The sequence below is a fragment of the Sitophilus oryzae genome, unplaced genomic scaffold (assembly GCF_002938485.1).
Source record: "Sitophilus oryzae breed Bouriz unplaced genomic scaffold, Soryzae_2.0 scaffold_1576_pilon_pilon, whole genome shotgun sequence".
Classification (NCBI taxonomy): Eukaryota; Metazoa; Arthropoda; class Insecta; order Coleoptera; family Curculionidae; genus Sitophilus; species Sitophilus oryzae.
In genome coordinates this window covers 8,476,742-8,499,694 of record NW_022146254.1, presented here as the reverse complement: position 1 = coordinate 8,499,694, position 22,953 = coordinate 8,476,742, and the positions used below count along the sequence as shown (strand labels likewise).

The following is a 22,953-nucleotide window of genomic DNA, read 5'->3' as shown; positions in this document are numbered from 1 at the left end:
TCTTTGAACGGCGCCGGCTGTAATGCAAAAAAATATTATATCTACTTAAATTGAAAACCGCGTTTCGCTAGACAGACACAAATATTTTGTATTTCCTAAATAACTCATTTTAAGTGAAATTAAAAAGAAAAAAAATTGCCGATCCTAATAGCCTACCATACCTATTGGTATGGTCGGCTAAAAATATAACTTTGGTATGGACCTTAGTTCTGAAACACCCTGTTTATTTCAAAATAATTTTAAATTGTGCACATTACCTACCCATAAAATATTTTGTTTCTACATCTTTCCGATTTCGTATAAACAAGCGCATAATCAACCGAGGCGAATGAGGTGCACCGCTCTGAATATAATTATGAAAATAACATAAATAAAGGTAATTATAATATATAAACGAACGAAAATAAAACTAAAATGTGATGGAATAATATTAAGCATAAGTGTATATTTTTTTACTTCAGAAACTTTTAAAACTATATAATGTTTGATTTTATAATTAATTTGATAAACCCTTTCCCGGATAGTATAATGATTTCCGGGTTCCATGCAGGACATCTCACCTAAATCCGGGATTTTTCAGGAAACCTGAAAACCTTTTGTCTGGCAACCCTAATTCTGACTAAAATCTAGCCTACTCTGATAATAAGTAATTGAGTAAAATTAATGCAATAATTATTAAACTTGTTAGAGGAAATAATTCAATAAAAACCAGGTGAACCGTAAAAAGTGAAACCCATATACCTACATTATTATGTTAATTACATACTTAAATTATAATTTTAATTGGGGTATGGAACATTCTATAAATATTTACCTCTGTAGTGATGTTTATAGAAGAAAACATATACAAAATTACAGCAATTATTGTTTTAATTTAAAAAATTTAGGTTTATATTAATAAACAAAAGCTTGAGATCTAATAAGAGTATGTAACTAAACATACACCACTTAATGTACCACCACATACTAAATTAGTTTATTAAATTAGTTTGTCTGTGATACCACTGACAGGTGTTATTAATTAATTATTGTTACATGTTATTAATTAATTATTGAAATATTAAACATCTTAAACATTTAAATATACAGGGTAGAAAATTCCCATTGATTTCTAAATAAAGTTGGTAATCTAATAATACGGTCATAGGACTCAACAGGTACATGATACCGTATGATAAAAAAAACGACGTCCAGTTGTCTTGAAAATAACGATCGATAACATTCCCCATATAATTTTACTTATAAAATGACTCCCATATTCATTTCATAGGTATCCGTACTATCGAAAAAAATGGTGTCCAGTTGGCTTGGAAATGACGATAGATAACATTCCCCATATAATTTTACATATAAAATGACAGCCATCTTCATTTCGTAGGCATCGCTGACCGCCATAAAATAATCATAATATTTTACATAATAAGTATATATATTCATTATTAAAATAGTACAGATAAAATGGATCATGAAACATTATACAGTAGATTTACAAAAGAGGGAGAAACCTTATATCGCATTTCAACTTATTATACAAAGTTAGTGTGTAAGGTTTTTGCCCTAGTTTAGTTATGTACATTTTGCTGTTTTAATGTGGATAGAGTGAATTTTATTTCTTTTAATCTAAGTAAGTACATATTTCGATAATTAATAAAAATGTTAATTGTTGTATCGATAACTTGTGCCTATTAAATTAGAAAAAAAACTGTTTTAGTTACTAGATGGACCATAAAACATTTTTTTTTATAAAATGATCTTTATTTAACGCCCTACAAATGTTTTTATTTTGTTTCTGTCACTTAATTTTTTTCTGTATCCATACTAATAAACAAATTAATGGTAATCAGTAATTCGATTTAATACTATTTTTGAAACATAACAATTTAGAAAACTAAGTATCTTTTTATTATAAACCTAAAGCTAAAATCTTCTCAATATCGCGCCTTTAGAATAGGGTGAGTCTTATTTAAATAACTTCAAATATGTTTAGTGGTAGAGTATGTTCCGACACCAGAAAAACGTCTCTGAGGTTTTCCCCGCGAATTTTTTTTTTTAAATTTGGCAAACGTAAAAAATGAACATGTACTGCCAAAATACCATTTACAGAAAAGCTACTGCTAATGACTGCGAAGAAGACTGCCTATGTCTGCCATATAATTATACCGGGTGCGTCTAAAAAGTGGTTCACCCCTATAGATTTTTTCAGATAAAAAAACGGCATTTGGTACGTTAGTATATGACATAAATTAGGATTGATTGGCGTATTCAATTGATTTTTGTCACATTTTGTTTCACCAGAAATGTCTACAACTTTTGATTTTTAAACGGCACCCTCGGCATATTTTTCTTTATTCGATAGAAGAATGAAAATGACACTATGAATAGAATGACGTATTATATGGCAATTTTAGATATTTTAGCTTAAAAAAAATCGTATTTTAAATTTCAATCTAGAGTGCCAAACCAAACCAAAAACACTATTTTTCTCATGGAAAAATATGAATGTTTTTCGTGTCTTTTTCTGGCCGGTTAAAAGATCCATAAATTATATTTTTAATCATATCTCAACTTTTTCAAAGGTGTGGCTTATTAGCATATTTGAAAAAAGTTTTTTTATGAATAATTTGGTACCTGGTCTTGGTTTTTTATCTGAAAAAATAAAAAAGTTATAGAATTGAGCGAGTTTTGACTGTTTTGAGACGCACAGTGTATAGTCGACTGATACCCAACGATTGCCAGCGGTTGCGAAGAAAAGGTACAATACATGTAATTCCAACTCTAGTGGATTAAATTTTCAAAAAAAAACAGAAAAGATCAGTGGTTCTCAAAATTTAAGCAAAAATTGATTTTTATTTAAATTTCAAAGTAAAATAACTCGGTTATTTTGGACTTATTTTGAAAAATGGCAAAGAGAAAAATGTTTCTTTTATCGAGATCTTCTAGGCCGTAAAATATTTGCAACTATTTAAGATTTCACGTTGTATATTTTTTTAGATATATTTGCGACCCTCTTAGATATACAGGATGAGTCTTAAATAAGTGCAACTATTTTCAGTGCTGATAGATCTCCATGAAAGAAACTTATTTTCTGTTTGCCGTTTTTCGAATGTCTAAAATAACCGAGTTATTTTATTTTCAAAATTTAAAAAAATGATTTTTTGCTGAAATTTTGAGAACCATTGGATGTTTTCTGGGTTTTCTTCTTTGGAAATTTAATTTACTAGCTCTGTTACTATATTATCAAGACATTATGTTTTTTAACTAAAAACTAAAAAAAAAAATTGCAAAAAATTCTAAATTTTCAAAATGTTTTTTTTGCGAAAAAAGTTATAGTGTTTCTAGAGTCGAAATATACTATCCCTAAAAATATTTACACTTATTTAAGAATCACTCTGTATTCTTGGACAAATTTAAGCTAGCTTATATGGGAGTTTTGGGGAGGTTCAAGTCAGATTTTATAATAAAACTAGCGTGTACCCGCGACTTCGTTCGCGTCAAATTAATCATTTGTAATGGTGATGATAAAGTAAAGCAAGAATTTGCATTAACATATAAACTGGATAAAACTTTCTCACATTTATGTCAGCATGAGAAACAATATGGCGATACTATTATATAACTTGGTAATATTTGAGGGATAGTTTCATCTCGTTGGAATTTGACTTTCGAAAAATCCGTTTGCCAAAAATAATCTTTTTACGTCAAGCAGTTTAAGCAGAATCGTGGTTAATCAATTACCCAACTTTTTGGAACACCCTGAGTGATTTTTTAAAAAATTTCAAAATATGTAAAAAAACAAAATAAATTATGCGTGTCCAAGCGTTTTCCCGAAAGACTAACCGTTTTTTAAATAACAAATATTGTAATATTTGAGGGGCGTTTTCACCCTCTTGGAATTTGAGATTCGAGAAACCCCTCCTTACCGAACCTCTACACCTCACAGTCAATCCGTTTGCCGAAAATCAGCTTTAAACGTCAAGCAGTTTAAGCAGAATCGTGATTACTCAATAGTCATATTTTATAAAACACCCTGTATAAATTTTTAAAAAATCTTAAAATGTGTAAAACAACAAAATAAAATATACGTGTTTAAGAGTTTTTCCGAAAAACTCACCGGTTTTTAAATAAAAAATGTTCTAATATTTGAGGGGTGGTTTCACCCCCTTAGAATTCTAGTTTCAAAAAATCCCTTCTTATCGAATCTCTACACTTTAAAGTCAATCCGTTTTCTAAAAATCAGCTTTTTACGTCAAGCGCTTTAAGCAGGATCGTGATTAATCAATGACCAGATTTTTTGAAACACCCTGTATACATTTTTAAAAAATCTGTTAAAAAACAAAATAAAATATACGTGTTCCAGCGTTTTTTCGGAAACTTGACCGTTTTTTAAATAAAAAATATTGTAATATTTGAGGGGTCGTTTCACCCCCTTGGAACTGGAATTTCGAAAAATCTCTACTTATCGAACCTCTACACCCTAGAATCTACCTGTATGCCAAAATTGAGCTTCTTACGTTGAGTTGTTTGAGCAGGATCGTGATTAATCTAATAATAAGTATGTCAGTCACTTAAGGATTTTATATATTAGTATAGATAATATGTAGAAAATGTATTTATCGTTTTAATATCTAACATCCATTCTTTGCTTAATTTTAGAAAACTTACTCTGAAATGGAAATAGAAGAAACTTACACTACCAATTCCTTAACACAAAGAATAAGCTTTGGCTTAGGACATATTTTCAATGACTTGTGCGCCGCTATATGGTTTTCTTATATGCTATTTTACCTTCATGTGGTGTTAAATTTGGAAAGTACCACCGCAGGGATGTTGCTAATGTTAGGTATGGATAAAAACCGCATAAATATTGACTATAAATGTCTATTTTTTTCAAATACAAAAATTAGAGAATCCAAAAAACCTATTGAAAAGAAGTTTATTTCTTATTGTAGGTCAATTGGTAGACGCTATTGCAACGCCTTTAGCAGGATGGGCAATTGATTATACTGGAAATAAAAGAATCTTACATTTTGGAGGTACAAAGTAGCAAAATATATAAATTAATTATTTATGAAATCATTTATCCTGAAAAATAACGATATTATTTGCTAATTAGATCATTTTGTAGGGACAATAGCAGTTGCAACAGGATTTTCTTTAATTTTTTCGTACAAACATGCAGAGCTAACAACAGCAGCCATATTACACTATGTTTTAGCTATAGCACTGTTTCAAATAGGTTGGGCTGTTGTACAGATAGCCCATCTGTCTATTATTCCGGATATATCCAGAGACCATAGTCACAGCTCTGATTTAACAGCCATTAGGTAATAACTGATATATTTATATGACATATTATGTCGTAGGCACAAAGCAAATTTCGGCAAATAGTCATTTGTCTAGGAATTTGCTATGTGCTATGGCAATTAGCAAAATTATTATAAACATCAATATTTTGCGTGTTACTATTTATTTAGTATATTATGCCGTTTTTCACGTTAGTTATTTGATAAATGCCCAGAATAGATTAAAGCATATGGATATCTTAATACAATTATTTTACGTTTTAACAACGATTATTGCCTTTGGTTTTAACTAGACATTTAGTAGTTGTCCAGTTGTAGTAGGATATTTGACAAATGCTGTTAATGTGAAGACAATAACGCCATGGTCTAGTGGTCCTCGTCTACTTTTGCAAATGTATATGTTACGGTTAAAGTCCGATGTCCGGTTAATGTCGACATTAACATGTTAATGTTTGGGTTAGGTTATGTTTTTGGTGGTTTTCTTGTGTGTTAATCTCGAGATTAACCGGGTAATGTCGACATTAACCGGACATCAGACCTTAACAATAAGAACAATAGTATTATAGGTTTAATGTTTTACTATTGTCCTTCTTACTTTATTATTGATATTTTAATTAATACAGACTTTGAACAAACATCTAGAAATTAGCTGTATCCATTTATTAAATAAATTATACATATTTTACAATGCTTTTATGGATTTATGAATAAAATTGTGTAACATATTTTGCAAGTATGACTTTTACGATTTTGAGCAATGCTAGTTACTTTCCAATCAATCAAAACAACGCTTTAGAGATTTCTTTACTTTATTGTACCATATAATTAGTGGTACAATACTTATAATTTGACGACTTGTTACAACCTTTGGTATATTAGGACATCTTTAATACCAATATCTTTATGTCTCAGAATATATAAACCTCTCAGCAAAAGCACGCATTAGAACTGCTATTAAGGCCAATAAAATTTGATTAATGGTGCAATACCTTCTTCTAGACGTATTTAGAATATTACTCTATATTTTTATAGTAGTAGAGTGATCCTATTCTACATATTGATACTCAAAATTGTTTTTGAGATTGGAGCTACGCAATAAAAATTCATTTTATTCAAACTTCATTTAAAAGACACGATGGCAAATGGCTAGGAAAAGACAATGAAAAAAATCTAATCAAATATTGTATTCTAAATCTAAAATTTTTAGATTAATTTATTAATAGCTTTATTTTATTTTAGGTACACTGCTTCAGTATGTTGCAGCATAACAGTATATGTCATAACACTTTTTGTCTTAAATACCGATGACATTTCCGCTATAGGACCTGCTGATTATATAAAATTTAAGGTAAGTATACAGGGTGTCCCAGGCTGAGCGTGCATTAGAAGTTTCTAGAGAACTACAATATCTACATCGGAGATTTTTTTGCACATCATTGTTTCACAACGAGATCTATCGATTAAAAATATTTTTGTAAAACTTGGAAAATAAGTTGGTTATAATAATGGTTTTATAATTCGGAAACTCTCTATTTATTTATCTAGTAATGCTAAAACACTCTATTTGAAAGTCGATTAGAGAAAATAGTATGATTCATTGGCAAGTAATGTAAATATTTACGATCCGGTAAAATTGTGATGTAAGAGGAGGCTTAGCTTGCCTGCGGCAGGTCAGTAGTAGATAGGCCTGCCGGCTGTTGTTTTGTGTTTTGTCATAGAGCTGATATTTGGGGGTTGAAAGTCTTTTGACTATAAACGTTGCATGTACTGTAAGGCAACGGGACTTGACCAGAAGAAAACCTCTTTTGACGTCTTGCCTTCGAGGTTGGTCTTGAGAGTTTGAGGTCTCCCTTGTCTTCTCGATTGACACGATGCGGCGTTGGGGTATAGAGACCAGTGAGGTATCCCAATTAGCTTATTCAATTGGGATGCGAATCTGTTTAGCGGCAGAATTGCGTCCGGGGGAAGCCCCTATACTATTTCAGGTGACACTAGCTAGTTGTTTTAAGATGATTAACCAATATATAACCGAATGATATTTGAATTAGATGGAAAATATGGAATGGGATATATTGAATAGAATATATCAGTGGCTAGGGGGCGGAGTACCCCCGGGTGAGTCTTACTATTTAACTATCAATTTTATCCAGATCAGTAAATGTTTGTTTTGTTATTTTCATGTACCATGAGAGAGTGCTTGCCAATGACCATCTAAATGGATATTTGAGGTGAATTTGCATTGTGAGACCCGGTTGAGTAAGCCCCAAAAATAGCGATTTTACATTTTCAATACGGCGGCACTTCCGGAAATAACGGAAATTTGCAATACCGGAAGCAACTTTCTTATTTTAAATGGGTGCCCACATTTTTTATTACATACTTAAATTCTTTGTAAAATTCTATGAATATTGATGTTAAACGCTCTATATCTAACATTAACCGTTTTTGAGAAAAATAATATTAAATTTAAAATATTTCGACGAAAAAAACTGCCTGTCAAAAATATGTGTATAGTCTAAACGTCAAATTTAGTGTTTACCACAGTCACTTTGCCATAAAGAGAAGACACGTGGCTATCTATTTCAAAAATTAAATTGTTCAAATGTCGTATAATAATGGCCGCAGCTGTCATGGAATTGAGCGATAAAAAATTATCATAAATCATTTTTTTCAAATAGAAACCCACTTTTTTATTTCACTAGTGAACAGGCTTTTCAATTCGTTACTTTTTGACTATACATGTTGATCTACCTAAAAGAAATCGTTTTTAAGTTATTTAACATTTAGTTTTAAAGCGTATATTTTTCTTGATTTTAACGAGTAGCCTATGACTTTAAACGTCAAGTGATGTAAAACAGTAGATCTGGCCATATCATATTGTGACACTTTGTTCAAAAAGCAGGATGTTATCGATCATCATTTACAAGCTAACTTTGCGCTGTTTTTTTTCGATCATACGGTATATTATTAATAATTAATAATATCAACTATTAGATATCACTAAAGAGCGAAAATACGACATATATTTTTATAAATACACTTTTTAAACTCTTAAGGCAGGCCGTATTTATAATACAGGAAATTCAAATTATTCTTTTTCTGACACAGGGAAATAAATTATATTCGCGTCCAGTCCGAATGTATTATCTTCATTTTTCTATACGTAGTACCGTCCCTGCGTGCACAATTTTAAAGCTATAAGCTAAATTCCCTCCCGCTACCAGTCTATGTGGCCGCGCCGGCCCTGGCGCGGCGGTCGGTATTCATTCGTCTTTCGTGCACGGTGCAGTGCGGATCGTAGCTCTCCGATTTCTTCGTCGTAGATCGATGAAGCCATTTTGTTTATTCTCTACTCATTTTGGATATTACTATGTAATATACGGTGTTCTACAGCTAGGTAGAACACAAGGAACAATATGTAAGTATTGTATAATATTTATTTTTAGAGAAAAACGAAGTGGACGTAAATAACGGAATATTAGAATTAGATAAAAGAAGAAAACAATAAGAATATTATATATATCGGACTGTTGTACTCTCAGTGAGACAAAGTTCGTACGTGTAAAGAATGTCCTTCTCCTTGTAAGAGGAATTCTCATTTATATAAGGTTCTATATCTCGCAGTCAAGAGAATATTATAAATGCCAAAGTGTTGCATCTCCGAGTGAGTCAAATTTCGTACTTTTAGAGGATGGCCATATGAGAGAGATTCCTTTTATAAGTCAATATTGATATCCCACTATCGAGAGATAAATTACAGGTATCACAGGTAAGTATCTTATAATATTTATTTTCAGGTAATTAAATAATGGAGGGAAATAATTGAAGTGGAAGCAAATCTCTAAATGTAGAAATTAGAGGCAAGGAGGAGACAATGGAAGTAGACAAATGGAGAAAGCAATAAGAATATCGTATATATCGAACTGTTGTGCTCCCAGTGAGACAAAGTTTCCTATTTAGAGAATGCCCTTCTCCTCGTGAAAGGGATTCCTATTATATGAGGTTAGAAATCTGGCTATCAAATAATATTATAAATATCGAACTGTTGTTTTCCCAGTGACGCAAAGTTTCCTATTTATAGAGAATGCCCTTCTCCTCGTGAGGGGGATTCCTATTGTATGAGGTTCTAAATCTCTCTATCAAGAGAATATTATAAATACCGAAGTTGTGCCGAAGTGTTGTATCACCCAGGGAGTCAAATTTCTCATTTTTCGAGAATGGCCGTCTCCGTGTGAGGGATTCCTTTTATAAGTCATTGTTGATATCCCCTATCGAGATATTAATTACACGTATTACCGGTGAGTATCTTATAATACTTATTTTTAGGAAATTAAATAATGAATGGAAATAATTAAAGTAAAAGCAAATTTCGAAATATGGAAATTAGAGGCAAGGAGGAAACAATGGAATTAGACAAAAAGAAAAAATGAGAATAACATATATATATCGAACTGTTGTCCTCTCCGTGAGACAAAGTTTCGTACTTACAGAGAATGCCCTTCTCTTCGTGAGAGGGATTCCTATTATATGAGATTCTAGATCTCGCAATCAACAGAGTACTATAAATGCCGAAGTGTTTTATCTCCCAGCAATGAAATAAGGTATGAAACAAAATTTTGTACTTTTAGAAAATGCCTATCTCTGGAATGGATTTCTTTTTTTATGAGATTTTAGATCTCACTCTCAAGGGAATATTATTTATATATTTAGGTGCCAAATATTTGTATCTCCCAGTGAGACAAAATTTCGTACTTTTAGAGAATGCCCATCTCCGTGTGGGAGGGATTTCTTTTATACGTTATCGATAGCCTTATCGAAAAATTAATTACACGTATTACATGTAAGTCTTTTAGAATATTTATTTTTAGACGAATATTGGATGGAAATAAATAGAAGTACATCCCGAAATGTGGGGATTAGAGGAAAGGAGAAAACAAAGGGATGAGGAATATTGTATAAACACGGACTGTTCTTCTCCCAGTGTTCTTTTCATAGCGAGACAAAGGTTAGTACTTTTAGATAATCCTCTACTCCGTGTGAGAGGGATTCCTTTTTTAAGATATTCCAGAGCTCGCTATCGAGATAATATTATAATAACCGAAGTGTTGTTGTCTCAATGATACAAAATTTTTTAATTTTAGTGAATGCCCTTCTCCGTGTGAAAGGGATTCCTTTATAAATGACGTTCTCGGTCTCGTTATCGTAGAAGTAGATTTCACAAAAGAATTTCAAGTGATAAATCTAAAAATTTTAGACCCTCAAAAAAAAAACGATATATTTCAACAGGAAAACTCCCCCACACATTATATTTATAAGGCTGTACGTTCAAAAAGCAGGACAGTCGTTATTTAAGTGTCACTATCTCATAACAGATCGAACACAAGGTCAGCAACTAGGAAGAGGAAAATAACCAAATCTAGCGATTTGTGCAGTTTGTTGGGGGAAGGGCAATCCAAAGAGACTACAGAACATTCGACTCTTCGATGATGATACATTCTTCTTCGGGAGACGAATTCAGTCTTAGCCAATGATATGGCTTCAGCACAGAACAAGGTCCAACTTTTATATCTGAGAAAATATTTTAGCTCCCTAATTTACCAAGGAGTCATGGCATGTCGCCTATCCTCTCCTGTGTCATAATTGTTAAGATGAAGTCCAGCATATTTTCGAAATCAAACTCTTAAAAAAAAAAAATATCTGGGTTATAAAATTTAACAATAGTTGTCGTAGACTTAATATTCTTTTAAAGGAAGAGAAAAATATTCATAAATATATCATGGAACAAATATGGACGGTTGTTATAGATACCGGACGCATAGTCCTAATGTGGTTGACGGTATCTTGTACGAAAGGTATCAACTATTTTTCCCTCTGAAGGATTTTCAAATGAAAATCATGGCGAAGAAGGACCTCTGGATAAATTTACGTTTGATCCTTGCTTAGAGGAAAAGATACAAACAACGGAATGTATCCAGATATTTGTGACAGATATTCGAATATGTCTTTACCTTCCTTCTTTGAAAAAGAAGGGGGGGGGGGGGGGGGTGAAACATGAGGCACGAGCGGCCAATTCATTAGGTACCCTCCAGTTTGCTGCCTTGCCAGCCTCCTACCATAAAATAGGCGACAACCAACTTAACGTTGACCTCCAAGTCATTAAAAGTAATCAACTTAGCTGACCAGCTAATAATATAATAACTCAAATATGTAGATAATAATAAAATAGCTAATATCCTAGATTTTCATAGCTAATATGTAGTGTGTGTGTATATATATAAAAAGAAAAAAAAAACGTCTCCTATTTTTCTCTATTTTGGCTAAAGAAATTTCTCTATTTTGGCTAAAGCTATTCTAATGGAAATGTAAGTTTTATTCTAAATCTTAAGAACACGTAACTGTGTCTCATTTCAAAAGGAGGTCCTTATGATAACGGCTGTTAAATGCTAATTTGTTTATGTAAATCTTTGACTTTCATATGTTGGAATACTCACCATCTACATTTAGAGTTTATATTTACCCATTTCGGTCTATAAAAGCAGTGTTGTGTTTTGGCCAATACTTTATACATTTTGACAAAGTGACAGACTTTGTGCAAATTATATTATCGAAACAAAAAGTTAGTTTTTTCTTACAGCTTACAGTATATAATATATATTTTCTCCTCTACAATACACTTTCGAAAGAGATTATTATAATAACATTAATGTAAACTTTCGCAGACTTTGAATTTTTTCTTAAATATATCTGGATGGTTTCTCGTTGAAAGAGGTTTTTGTAAGATATGATGTGTCTAAGGTTTACTGCATTAAAATTTTACCATAAATGTTCCCTAACAGTTCTACTTTCTTATCTAGAAATTTCGGAAAGAATAGACATATCAATTAAATCATAAAGTAGAAATAGTTTTCTTGCAGTTTTACGTATATAAATAGATTATATAATTCTTGCCGTGAACTGCTATGAAAAATAATAAATCATATATTGGTTTCACGTTTAACCTTAGATATCAGAGACAGATGTCAGTTTGTTTTTAGTCAGTATATAATTATATATGCATATCATAGTTACTGAAAATTATCAACAAAAAAAAATACAAATAATAATAAAACTTCTGGTATAAAATTGACACAGATCAATATCTGTGTCTACTTTATATCAATGTCCACAATATCCATACCAATGTATGGATCGAAACCTAATATATATGATGACTCTGGTTTAATTCATCGACGTAATTAAAGCATTTTGGAAAATAAATTATTGAGAATCTTAATTTCTTACTAAAGGCTTAAAAAGTAAGGCCTTTTAAATATTAAGCAATGGGTTATAAACACCTTAAAAAATATATATATATCGGTTAAACCTCACTATAGTCGAGTTATCCACGCAGTTCTACATTGAGACAGGGATTTCTATCGACACGATGAGTTAACTGGTTTATAAAGTATAATTGAACAATTTTGGCAGAATCCTTTATGGAAGTGCCATCTTATGGGTTTCTGTCTCTGCTTAGTATGCATATATGTATAGGTTAAATTGTCACAATTTAATAAATCCATGTATTGATGGCCGTTAAATTGGTTTCATCTTGGTTGCATCCAATAAACATATTTATAATTTCAGCTATTTTTGTCTCAAAAAAAAAAAAAAAAAAATGCTTTCTGCACCACATTCATTAATTTGCAACCATCAGTTCTTTAAACATCTACGTATAGAAAAATCAAGATAATACATTCGGACTGGACGCGAATATAATTATACGATCAAACGAACTTACCTGAAGTGAAGTTCGATCGTAATTATATGAGGCGTCCAGTCCGAATGTATTATCTTCCCACCCCTCCCGTTTTGCCCCATGGTTGCTTGAATTAATGAATAAATCTTTGAAAAATGAATACCGACCGCCGCGCCAGGGCCGGCGCGGCCACATAGACTGGTAGCGGGAGGGAATTTAGCTTATAGCTTTAAAATTGTGCACGCAGGGACGGTACTACGTATAGAAAAATCAAGATAATACATTCGGACTGGACGCCTCATATAATTACGATCGAACTTCACTTCAGGTAAGTTCGTTTGATCGTATAATTGTCTTACTGTTTGATACTTAATGTCAAAGGAAGCTAGATAAAATCAAGAAAAATATAAGTTTTCAAACTTAATCTTAAATAACTTAAATACGATTTATTTTAGGTATAGGAACATGTATGGTTAAAAAGTAACGAATTGAAAAACCTTTTCACTAGTGAAATAAAAAATGTGTTTCCATTTGAAAAAAAATATTTATGATAATTTTTTAATCGCTCAATTCCATGACAGGTACCGTTATTATTATAGGACATTGGAACAATTTAATTTTTGATATAGATAGCTACATGTCTTGTCTTTATGTTACAGTAGCTGTGGTAATCACTAAATTTGACTTTTAGGCCATACACATTTTTTTTAACAGGTAGTTTTTTTCGTCCAAATATTTTAAATATTATTGTTCTCAAAAACGGTTAATGTTAGATATAGAGTGTTTAACATCAACATTCATAGAATTTTACAAAAAATTTAAGTATCAAAATAAAATTACACTAAATCACCACAATACACCAAAACACTTTTACTTTTACACTGGACGCGCGTTTCGCTAACCATGTTAGCATCATCAGCAGATGATTATAAACTCAGTTTACACTTACACTTTTTTATTTACACTTACACTTTTACATTTACACTTTTTCACTTGAGTTTATAATCATCTGCTGATGATGCTAACACGGTTAGCGAAACTCGCGTCCAGTGTAAAAGTAAAAGTGTTTTGGTGTATTGTGGTGATTTAGTATAATTTTATTTTGCTGTGTAACACCAAAGGTTCCAACCCTCAACTGTAATCTAAGAATTTAAGTATGTAAGAAAAAATGTGGGCACCCATTTAAAATAAGAAAGTTGCTGTCAACTTCCGGTATATGTATTTCCGGAAGTGCCGCCATATTGAAAATATTTTTAATCGATAGATCTCGTTGTGAAACAGTGATGTGCAAAAAATCTCCGATCTAGATATCGTAGTTCTCCAGAAACTTCTAATGCACACTCAGCCGGGACACCCTGTGTATATTTAAAATAATTTTATGGTTTGCAAGGTAGAAACCGAGATCGGTTTTAGTCTTGGACTTGCAGATAAGTTTTAGTCTTGCACTCAAGACCGCAAGACCAAGACCAGTCTCACTCTTGAAGTATTTGGAATCTGCAGGTTGAATTATGTTACTGCTCTTGTACTTTCTTAGAAAATTCTGTAGTATTTATATTTTAGGAAATAGCTTTGATAATCGTCTTCATAGGTCTAATGGCATCGTTATTATTTTACTGTGGTCTATTAGGATCCTTAGAAACAAATTATGAAATTATCGGTGAGGCGTATGACGAAAATAATTTGAACTCGAACAATCATGAAAAGCACTTCTTAAAGCAATCTATTATATATTTAGTTTCCCTTATGTAAGAAAATGTGGATACTTATTATTGAAATATTTATTACTATTAAACGACTTACAGGTACATGGCCTCCAGATTATTTACTACGTTAAATTTGATATACATTCCGTTATATCTAGATGAACGGGAAAATTCAGCCGAAGGAAAAAGCAAAATTAGAGAAACTATTGCCACCATACCTTTGGTTTGTTATATTTCTTCGCTTGCTACTTCGTTAGTACTAAAATGTCGCGGATCTTACTGTAATGATAAGGTAGGTATAATATTAAATTATTTACAATAAGTCCCATACGATTGAAAAAAATAAGTCAAAGATGGCTGCTAATTCCCATAGTGAGACGCCCCTGCCATTCTATCTTTTTTAATCTTTCTATAATTAGTGTTTAATATTTTGATAAGCTTTATGTCAATTTTTAGCAAATGACGTCAAAATTATTATCGATTGACGTTCCTCAGCTGTCTTTGACGGTGTTTTTTTTTGGATCATACGGAATTTTGTGATATTTTGTTTTAGGTTACTTACTTTGTAGGTGGATTTATTGGACTTGTAGCGTCAGTATGGTTAGGGTTAGAAATAGCGACGAATTCTGATATAGAACTTTATTTTATTGCTGTGATTTTGGGTAAGAAACAATCCTTAAGATATTTATTAGTAACACTCGCTATTTATACTTTTATAAAATTGGTATTTCCATTAAATATTATACGATTATAAAGTTAAAAAAAAAACAAAGAATATATAGAGATAGATAATATTTTATTTCAAACGAAAAATATATACTTTTTTTCTAGGAATAAGTAGTTCCTCTACCATGGTGGCCAGTCTTTGCCTCACAGCTAACTTTGTTAAAACGAATGGATATGGAGGAGGGTTGGTTTACAGCATTGTCACCTTTACCGATAAGTTAATATCGGGAGCAGTTGTTTTACTAGTACAACATTTGTATGTAAAACATACATTATATATAGTCTATCTGAATGTCTAACAACATACAACTTTTAGTTATTTTCATTTAAACTGATATATTGATTATAACTTCAGTTTATAATATTGCTCTGATTTTAAATTGACTCTTACTCTATTGAAAAATAAAGACCTAACACCCATAATGTTTAGCATTTAATAAATAATTCGTTTTAATATGACACCAACTAAGCTAACCCATAGGTACAAGTATATCTTTATATCGCTTATTTTGCTACTTCTTCGGTCTAGTGAAATGGACTAAGTCCCATACTTAGTTACTGTTCGCTGATTCGGTTCGTCAATGCGGCGATTCTGCGGAATTTCACTTTTTGGTCAAACTACAAAAGAATGTCTCGAACACGGACGAATTTTTAAACGAACCAACGAATCTCATCGACGAACCGAGTCAGCGAATAGTGAGTATGGGGCTTTAGACGTGTGTAATAAGTAATGTAAAATATTGTAATTGATAAATTGACAAACAAATTATAAAATAATATATAAATTATTTGACTAAAAAAACTGGTTGCATTCGGTGTGTTGTTAGATATTAAGATAGCTTTAACTACGTAACAAAACAATACAGGGCTGTATACATTGCGTTTTTACATAAAAATGTTCAGAAAAATAAAACACTGTACTTTGCCGCTATACACCAAAAAACTCTTCATAACTTTTAATAATTTAATTTAACAATCTATGTAGTTTTAACGAGTCGCGCATCTAGATTTAAAAGTAAAATCTTTATTAGTGATGGGAAAAACCGATTAATTTCAATAATCGAGTACTCGAGTATCAAGCGATTGCAATAACCGAGCGATCGCTCGAGCGAAATATAGCTCGTATTTAAAAATACGGTTTTTCGTCCGCCGCTTGTTATAAGTACTCGTTAACGCCAAGCGCCTAGCAGTAAATTGCGTGCGCAGGGTACAGATTCTTTCGGTGATGAATGGCAAGTAGCAAACGACGAGCGATTCGCTTGATCGCTTGATTTAGTTTATTTCAAAGCATTGTCGATGTAGGTCGTAAAATTTTGTCTCTCAGATACGCAACGGATAAATATACAGGGTGGTCCGAATTGTATTCCGGAAACTTCGACAGCATATTCTGCAGATAAAAATAAGCAAAAAAGTTCGTATAAATGTATGTCCCAAAATGCTTAGTTTCGGAGATACAGGGTGTAGAAGTTTCATTTTTATTTCGATTTTTTCCAAATAATTTGTGAAGTAACGTCAATATTTGGATGAAAATTGGTATCTGGGAGTATTGTGACACGAGAAATTTGATTTTGATGTCAAAATTACTCTTATTTGTAGGGAGCGCCACCTGCATGTGTTTTAACTGTTTTGAAGAGTAATAACTTTTCGACCGTACCTGTATAAAAACACTGACTAAAAAAATATACATTTTCATGACTTTTTATGTAAAAAATGTCTCTTGGTAAAAATCGCTACGGGCAACCGTTCTCAAGACATTTAGAATGGAAATAGTTAATACATGTCATTATTGACAAAAAATAAGCACACCTTGAGTGCAGTTATTGGACTGAAATAATAAATTTTTATTTTTTTAAATTAATCATAAGTTTTTCTGCGAAAAAATGATGATTAAACAATTTCTTTTGAACTTTTGACACAAAAAGATTTCAAATTTATGATTTCAGTCCAATTACTATTTAGTCAACATGTTTAATTTATGTCAATGATGACAGGTATTGATAATTTCGATTCCAAATATCTCGAGAACCATTACTCGTAGCGATTTTTACCAAGAGACCTTTTTTTATGTAAAAAAAGTCGCAAATGTATATTTTTTACTCAGTAGTTTTATACTGGTACCGACGAAAAGTTATTACTCTTTAAAACAGTTAAAACACATGTAGGTGGCGCCACCTACAAATGGGAGTCATATTGACATCAAAATCAAATTTCTCATGTCAAAAAACATCCATCCACCAATTTTCATCCAAATATTGACGTTTCTTTAGAGATTATTTGGAAAAAATCGAAATAAAAATGAAACTTCTACACCCTGTATCTCCGAAACTAAGCATTTTAGGACATACATTTATACGAACTTTTTTACTTATTTTTATCTGCAGAATATGCTGCCGAAGTTTCCGGAATATAATTCGGACCACCCTGTATATACGGCGTCGTATAAATTTGCAATGTATGTAGAAAATTCACTAGGCGTTTTATCGAGTATGTCACATTAAAGTCGGATTTCAATTTATTTCATTCTAGGATCGCTTGCTTTCGTCGCTTGGTACTCATCACTTGCATCGCTCGTTCATAATCGAGCGATGTCGGTTATTTCAATAATCGAGTACTCGAACGAAAATTCGCTCGAGTGATCCCATCACTAATCTTTATTAATTCGATCAACGGTAAAATGTGCGCGGTAAATTAGTGTTTTATTTTGCCGTTTTTTTAAAGGTTGCAGTCTTGACTGTATTATGTACATGATATTAGAAATATTACATTAATTACTATTGTAACCAGTTTTGCATTTTTACTTCTTCAGTAATTTGTTTAATCGACATTCGACACATTCATTTTACATGGATCCAAAAAACAATTAAAATATTGATTGAATTAATCGAACAATCAACGTAATCTAAATTGCTAAATTAACTTATATTTTGTTGAATACCGTATACAATAATTCAATATTGAATCTTAAAGAATTTCGGCCTTTATTTAATTTAACTTACACAACGTTTTGGTCAGATGTATCACTGATGTAGAATGTTTAGGAGGGGGGTTAATCACCGCGACCTTACAGATCTATTGTGTGTTCCCCTTTCTTCAGTTATAACGAGTCATCATACAGTCTCAGGGCTTTGACAAAAGTCAGCATCTGAGACGGTTCGACAGGGGCCAGCTCTCCATCTTAGACATCAGCCGTATCAAAGTTTTTGGCACGAGCAGTTGTCGTTTCGGCGCACTCAGTGATAAGGTGTTCTGGTGTTTTTCCATTTTTCCCACAGAATCTGCATTCGCCGTTGTTTCTCAGCTTCAATCTACGGAGGTGTTCGTTGAGGAGACAGTGTCCTGTTAGAAACCCCGTGAGAATCCAAAGATTGTTTTTATTTAAATCAATAAAAAACCTTTGATTTTTCTCGGTCGGAAGTTCTGAGGAACTTTTTCGAGTGCCTTAGACCGTTGGAGGATTCCCATTCGAGGTTACGGATGGTGTCTACCAGGCTTTTCAGTTCCGTTTTAAGTTCGTTTCGTGGAGTGTTCGCTTCTTTTCTGGCTAGATCGCTTGTTTTTTCATCGCCTTCTATCCCTTGGTGAGCGGGTACCCAGAGTAGGAGGACTTTATTTTCTTTGCCTAATTTGTTCAGCTTCTCTAGGCATTCTTTGACCAGTTTTAAATTGATGGTTACTGAGTTGATCGCTTTTAGTGCTGCTTGACTATCGGTTAAGATTGCTATTTCTTATTTTCGATAGTTCCTATCTAAGATACATTGTACGCATCTTTTGATAGCGTAGATTTCTGCCTGTAGGATGCTGTGGTAGGTACCGATTGCTGCGGAGTATTTAGTTTTCGACCCAAGTACTTCTATTCTTGTCCCTGCTTTGTTTTGGAAACATTAGTATATATATACCACGTTATGCTATGGTCTTTTACATGCTGAGCAAACGTTTCTCTCTTCCAGTCCTTTTTGTTGCTCAATACAGTGAGGTGTTTCTCTAAGTTATATATCACTGATAGTGATAAGCAAATGCTCTTGCAGTTAATAAGTACTCTTGATTTTGGTTTTGCAGGGTTCAGTCTTACTCTTGGTCTTGTTATCTTTATAATAGATCTTTAGTAGATGCGCTTTCCACATACAAAATCTTTAAATAAATAACATTTTTATTAATTTGATGCCAATAGAACTTTAAAGAAAGACATCATTAGAATATTTGTCTGACATTTTTTTATTTTCAATATATTATATCGAATCAGCATTTCATTCTTTAAAATTTTATGCAATATTCGGGAAAACACTATTTTAATAAATTAAAATAATAATTTTGAACAAATAATTAATCTCGTATATCACATAAACATGAAAAAAATGCAAGACCGCAAGATTCTTTCATGCTTGGTCGCGGTCTCGGTCTTAGTTTTGCAGATCAAACGCTAGTCTTGATCTTGATCTTAGCCTGGCTTTTACGCAAGACGACCAGCACCAAGACCACTCTCCCTCATCACTAATCACTGACCGGTATCAAGTATAAACTTGATGACGGTCAACAGTTTACATTTGATAACAATCATCTTTGAACGAAACGTTGTGTAAGTTAAAATATATAGACAATGGAAGTCAGAAATTCTTTTAGTATCTGACTTATCCTTCTTGAAGTATTCTCGTTATAGACTGTTAACAGTCGAAATTTACAATCACATTTTTCTGTATGAATGTCATAAATATATAAATATTATCTACTGCAATAGTTACTGTTTATTTCTAATATAGATAGCCAACTGTTGTATACGTTACGGCTAAAATGGATACTTGGCTAGTTTTAAAACTAGCCAGCTATTTTGCAAACTAACTAAAAGCGCTGTTATTTTGAAGGAATCCGCCCATTCTTGCAAAATACAGGCAGCCAACGGCTAGTTTATAAACTAGTTGGTTAGTTTGCAAACTATATATTCGTATTGGATAATGTCATAATTTTATATTTTTGTTTTCATATTAACCAGTTATTTTAGTTAGTTTTTATAATAATAATTTATAAGTTTGGCTAATAATATGGTAACTCCATTAGTATTTAGTCACCCAAAATAGCAAGATTCTTGGCTTATAAGCCTTGCAATATAAGAGTGAGATTATGCCTATATGTATATTCTTCGTGTTGAAGAGCTTACTTGTATTTCTGTGTTTGTACGCGTATTTATGTGATTTTGTCAACTTAAGGTGGATTCAAGTCGCAAAATAAAATAAAAATAAAAATAAAAAAGAAGAAATCATTAGTTCTGATATGGGAACATTCAAACAGCTAAATAAAATATTAAATATATGTACATTTGCAAATCAGTAATACGTTAAAATTGGATAAAAATTTAGTTTTCAGTTTGTAGTAGTTGTTTATAATAATTTTAGTATTTGCAATGTACTTATTTATTCAACGGCAATGTACTTGTCTATTCCATATTGAAATTATGCAATAAAATAAGTCCAAATTCTGATAGTATTTATAAGTTAAAAACTATAATTAAACCAGTTAAAATATGAACTAGCTGCGGTTGTCTGCTATTTTGCAAGAATAGGCGGATTCCTTCAAAATAACAGCACTTTTAGTTAGTTTGCAAAATAGCTGGCTAGTTTAAAACTAGCCAAGTATCGATTTTAGCCGTAACATAATTACTAAACCAAACTATTTGTGAGTTTATATATCATAGTATGTTTAACATTTGTACCATAAAAACGCAATGCTTTGTCCTTGTGTAATAATCTTACAATGGTCTTGATTTTTAGACAATGTGTCCCAAAAAACTTGTGTCCACACTATTATGAACATGTCTTGACATATATTTGTGGGATTGTTTCCGTTACAGGACTACTATCTTTGCTGTGTCTGGAAATAGAAATTCGAAAAAATGGACTAAAAAATCACCAACAGGATAGATAAACATACTCAAAGTATTAATATTCCTTCCACTGCCAATTTTTTCAGTTTATATATACAAGTGATTAGATAAGTTAATACTTATTAGTTTAGTAGGTAATTTTTATATACAAATCAATGTTAAATGACTTATATCCTGTTATATATCGTGAATGTTATTGACCGTTTTTTCTAAGATAACTTGAAGCGGTTTTATTCCATAATATAGTGATATATAAAAAAAACATAAAATTGATTTTATAAATTATTTGAAATTCGTTCAACATATAAAAAATAATAAATGTTCGTTTAACCTAAGCCTTTTTTTGGGATGTTTTGACTTTGAGATAACCCGCCTATTTAAACATATTTTTTTAAATTCAGACAAACTGAATTAAAGACATTCAGTTTTAAGGCACTCTGTAGGTTAGGTTTCTGGGGTCTTGGATCATGTTGGATCCCTCACTCGGAGGCCTTGGGCCCATTCCAATACCCCTGTATTGTTGTACCAAACCTTCCTCTCATTCTTTCTTTGCGTTAAAGCACTTCCAGTTCTTTGCAAAGTTCCCGATGTCGCTGATGTTGGCTTCTGCTGCTTCCAGTGGCGGATACAGGAATTTATTTTAGGAAGGGCTCAAAATAAAATTTAATGTAGAATGTGCTTCTTAGGGCGTCATTTTTAACCAAAAAGCCTAATATTTAACACAATTTACAGATTTCAGGGGGGGCTTGGGCCGAATGGGCTTCCCCTCTGTATCCGCCACTGGCTGCTTCCTCTAGTCCTTCCAAAAAACCTTGCCCTAAAGTTTGGTAAAGCGTCGGTATTCCAGTGCCGGACAGTGGCACAGCAGGTGCTCTATGGTTTCTTCTTCCTTTCCGCATTCTCTGCAGTAGTCGTCGTTGGAAATTTTCCATCTCACGAGGTTTACCTCCGTGGGGCAGTTTCCAGTGACGACACAAGTAGTTGTTTTGCCTTTTTGCTATCTACCACTGGCCATAGTCTTCGAGCTGTAGCGCAGTCCTCACGGTGTTGCCACGTCTCTTGCTGCTTGGCCTTGATGGCAGTTCCTATAGCTTCCTTCAGTGTGTTGATCGTCACAAATGGTGGGTCATCTGCCACGGCCTCTCCCCTGGCCCCCGCTTTCGCGAGTCTGTCTGCTTCTTGATTGCCCACCACATTTACTGTCCTCCATTCACACAGTTGTGCAGCTCTGAACTGTTCAAGAACGCGATACTCTCACTCCATTCAATTGAGTCATAAAATTCAGAACTGTTCCGCGCCATATGGAGGCACCAGGCTATCGCGCACAGCTCCTTTCAAAACCGTTCTGAGTAGCCCAAGGCGTAAAGCTCTGGAACTTGAAATTCGCGAATGGAGGACAGCAATAGGCTACTTGCACATACTTTAATTTTCACCTGAAAACTACTTAAAGACCTTTATAAATACAACACCTAGCACCACCATGATGTTATTTCCAAAAAGAATTGCAAATTATTTCATTTCGATTATAAACTTCACCCGGGACCTTTAAATTTGACGTCACACGAAAACGTTACACCATTGGTTGTGACGTCACGAGGTACGATTTCAGTAAGG

At 32.6% G+C, this 22,953-nt stretch overlaps 1 protein-coding gene and 1 long non-coding RNA gene across 2 annotated transcripts; both read left to right on the top strand.

The window, feature by feature from the left end:
• The first annotated feature begins 1,556 nt into the window (after positions 1 to 1,556).
• LOC115879267 (major facilitator superfamily domain-containing protein 12-like) lies at positions 1,557 to 21,562 on the top strand. The gene is made up of 10 exons (XM_030895979.1): positions 1,557 to 1,624; positions 4,654 to 4,840; positions 4,950 to 5,033; positions 5,126 to 5,324; positions 6,543 to 6,651; positions 14,599 to 14,783; positions 14,841 to 15,033; positions 15,295 to 15,403; positions 15,573 to 15,723; positions 21,227 to 21,562. The coding sequence occupies exons 2-10, from the start codon at positions 4,669 to 4,671 to the stop codon at positions 21,378 to 21,380; spliced, it is 1,356 nt and encodes a 451-aa protein (XP_030751839.1). The 5' UTR covers positions 1,557 to 1,624; positions 4,654 to 4,668; the 3' UTR covers positions 21,381 to 21,562.
• On the top strand, positions 8,479 to 10,573 carry LOC115879268. Its single transcript, XR_004049686.1, has 2 exons — positions 8,479 to 9,904; positions 10,172 to 10,573. It is a non-coding gene; the product is annotated as an uncharacterized LOC115879268 (long non-coding RNA).
• Positions 21,563 to 22,953: the final 1,391 nt, after the last annotated feature.